Source organism: Quercus robur, chromosome 8, assembly GCF_932294415.1.
Source record: "Quercus robur chromosome 8, dhQueRobu3.1, whole genome shotgun sequence".
NCBI lineage: Eukaryota > Viridiplantae > Streptophyta > Magnoliopsida > Fagales > Fagaceae > Quercus > Quercus robur.
The window spans coordinates 29649772-29652497 of record NC_065541.1 but is presented as its reverse complement, the minus strand read 5'-3'; the positions used below and the strand labels follow the sequence as shown (position 1 = coordinate 29652497).

General features: G+C 39.0%; 1 protein-coding gene across 1 annotated transcript; it reads right to left on the bottom strand.

The window, feature by feature from the left end:
- Positions 1–836: 836 nt before the first annotated feature.
- LOC126695154 (uncharacterized) lies at positions 837–2469 on the bottom strand. The gene is given in 4 exon segments (XM_050391807.1): positions 837–1492; positions 1495–2087; positions 2089–2379; positions 2381–2469. Coding segments are annotated over 4 exon segments (1413 nt in total). The 5' UTR covers positions 2413–2469; the 3' UTR covers positions 837–995.
- Positions 2470–2726: the final 257 nt, after the last annotated feature.

The following is a 2726-nucleotide window of genomic DNA, read 5'->3' as shown; positions in this document are numbered from 1 at the left end:
TAGTAAATCTATTCTTGTCATAAAAGTACAACCTTGCCAAATTGCTTGCCCCAAGTTTTGTGAACTTTATCTCTGCCGTTGAATCGCTTCATCTTCTACTATGTTGTTTTCGTCTTTTTTGAAAAAGCTTGAAAGAAAATGTGTTTGTTGGGAATGGATTACATGTCTGTCTTACTCTTACTTTACTGTCCAGTGACTCATTGTGAAAAGCACCACGTTTGGACCTTTTGGAGTTCTAATGGTTCTAGTTGTATTGATACTGGCTTTAATCGACACAAGGAGTAGAGTAGCCAATTTCTAGTAGATAAGGATCTCAGTACACTAGGACTCAACAGCAAAATATAACATTGTGCTGTATTTTGTCACTTGATGTTATCGTGTGTTTCTATGCTATAGATATCTGAAAACCCGAACCCCATACACAAAAACTGTGACATTACTTCAAAAAAAAATGTAATAACTTGCTATCTGTTCCAATGGTAAATTAGCATTCGATGTCAAAAAACCAATGCAATATTTTCCAACTTAGATATGAAAACACTATGCCTGCTAAGAGCTAATTCTGCAGAACTGTTTTCCATTAGAAAACATCGTGTATCATAATATTAATGAAATTGTTGCTGAAAGTTGATAAAGGACATTTCATCATCGTCAAATTTCAATTTTTGTGGGAAGCAAATTGAAAAGATTTTTTTGCATTAATTTTTAGAGACTACGCATAAACCTTGAATGTAGCTAGCTCCAATGAACATTGACTTCACTGAACTTTGGCAAAATTCATTGCTACAAAGTAGATATAGTAAGATGTTCTATTTATATCAATAAATTCTGTAGTTTGAGAATGTGGTATCCAATCATTAATTACATTGTCAAATTAAATATATGAATCTTGTATCTTGAATACGGAATTCTTTTTATACCTGTTTGCAGAAAAATAAGCTACGAGACCATCTTAGAGTTTCACATACCAATATAACCTCCATTTAGTGCAGGTTCTAACAATCTGTTAGAAGAGGGTACTGACAATACCTAGTGTCCTTCATGCAGAGGAAGAACCTTTCATAAGCCGATGCCATCTTATTCGCTGTAAACATTGACTGTGCATATTCCTTGCAGGCCATGCCTTTCCTCTTCAAAACTTCAGGCCCATCTCTTATTACCAACTCCAAGGCGTCCACAAAAGATTTGACATTAGGTGAAAAAGTATACCCAAGTCCTTCATTTACAACTACAGTCCCAACGATGCTAGGATAATTTGGGGTCAAAACAGGCTTCCCACAATGCATTGCTTCAATCAAAGTTAGATCAAGCCCCTGAGGCCTCAATGTTGGGTTCACAAACACATCAAGAGCATTATAAAATTTAGACAGCTCCGAGGGCTCCAATGCGCCTAAAACCTTCACATTTGAGCCTAATTCAGCATACCTTCTTCTCCAAGGACCTGACCCTGCTACAAGTAAAAACACACCAGGATGTCTTTTAACTATTGATGAAAGGCTTCATACAGAAGTGGGTGCCCTTTGTCCCTAACCAAGCGCCCAGCCACTCCCATGACAAGGCTTGCTTTGACAGGGACCCCATGTTTTCTTCTTAAAGCTGCACCCGCTTCTGGCTCTTGCACAAATTTTGCATCGTCAACCCCATTTAGTATAACATGGATATTTCTTTGTGGTAATTGATAGATGTTAACTAGAACCTCGCCAGCATTCGTACTGATACAAATATGTTGTCTATAGCTCGAGAAAAATCTAATTTCATCAATTAGCCTGGGTATAGCTTCTTGGAGCTCTGTCATGGGACCTGGAAGAGCCTCATTTGGGTTGACAAGAAGCTCCTGGAACAACTTTGAGTGCATAATTTCATACCAAATGCCATGCCAAGTTACAGCCAGATTAGGCAAAAATTTTGCACGCCAATACGGCAAGGAAACACTCTCCGTGTGCACATAATCAAACGCGCCACTTGCATTTATCTTATTAAAAATTTCAAATGCTAGAGAGCAATTGACTGAACCATGGTCATTTGCAGCGAAGTACACATGAAGGTTGCCTTCATGGATGTCATGTTGAGGCCTTCTATTTGAAGGTTGCCAAGGCATGGTATAGAGTTGAAGCGTGGCGCTCCATACCACCAGGGGCTGCACCAACTGGCCATGTCTTGGTAAACACGGCGAGCTTGAGCTTCTCAAAGGTCGGTCCAAAGCATAGCTTGTTCCATGGGAATTTAGCATCTCTAAGGTCACCGTGAAACCCGGCTTGCCCTGCCCAAAGTATTGGTTCCCGGACGTGCCTAAGTTGTGCAAGGAAGAGGAAAAAGGAGGTAAAGACTAGAATTAAACTGAGGATGGTTGAATATCTAATGCAGAGGAAGTTAGAACATAGTGGATTTATAAGCTTGGCGTTTCATGGCCATTGCTAGCTACACAGAGAAGACTACAAATTGCAAAGGAGGTTTTGGTTCTTTATTGCAATGGACTGTTTTGACATAGATTTATTATATTAGTATTAAATTTGGAAGACTTTTGGTGGGTAGTGACAAGTGATATTAATGCTTTCAGCCATGGATTCCGGATCTCCTCGAGCTTTTACAGTCTTAATGGAAGCGTTGCACATGGCATGCGTATGATATTCTGTCCAATCTCTACCACTTCAGAAATTCAAACTATAAAGCTACTTTTTCCTTTTTTCTCTTTCTTTTTTTGCTGAGATAAACTATAAGGCTACTAT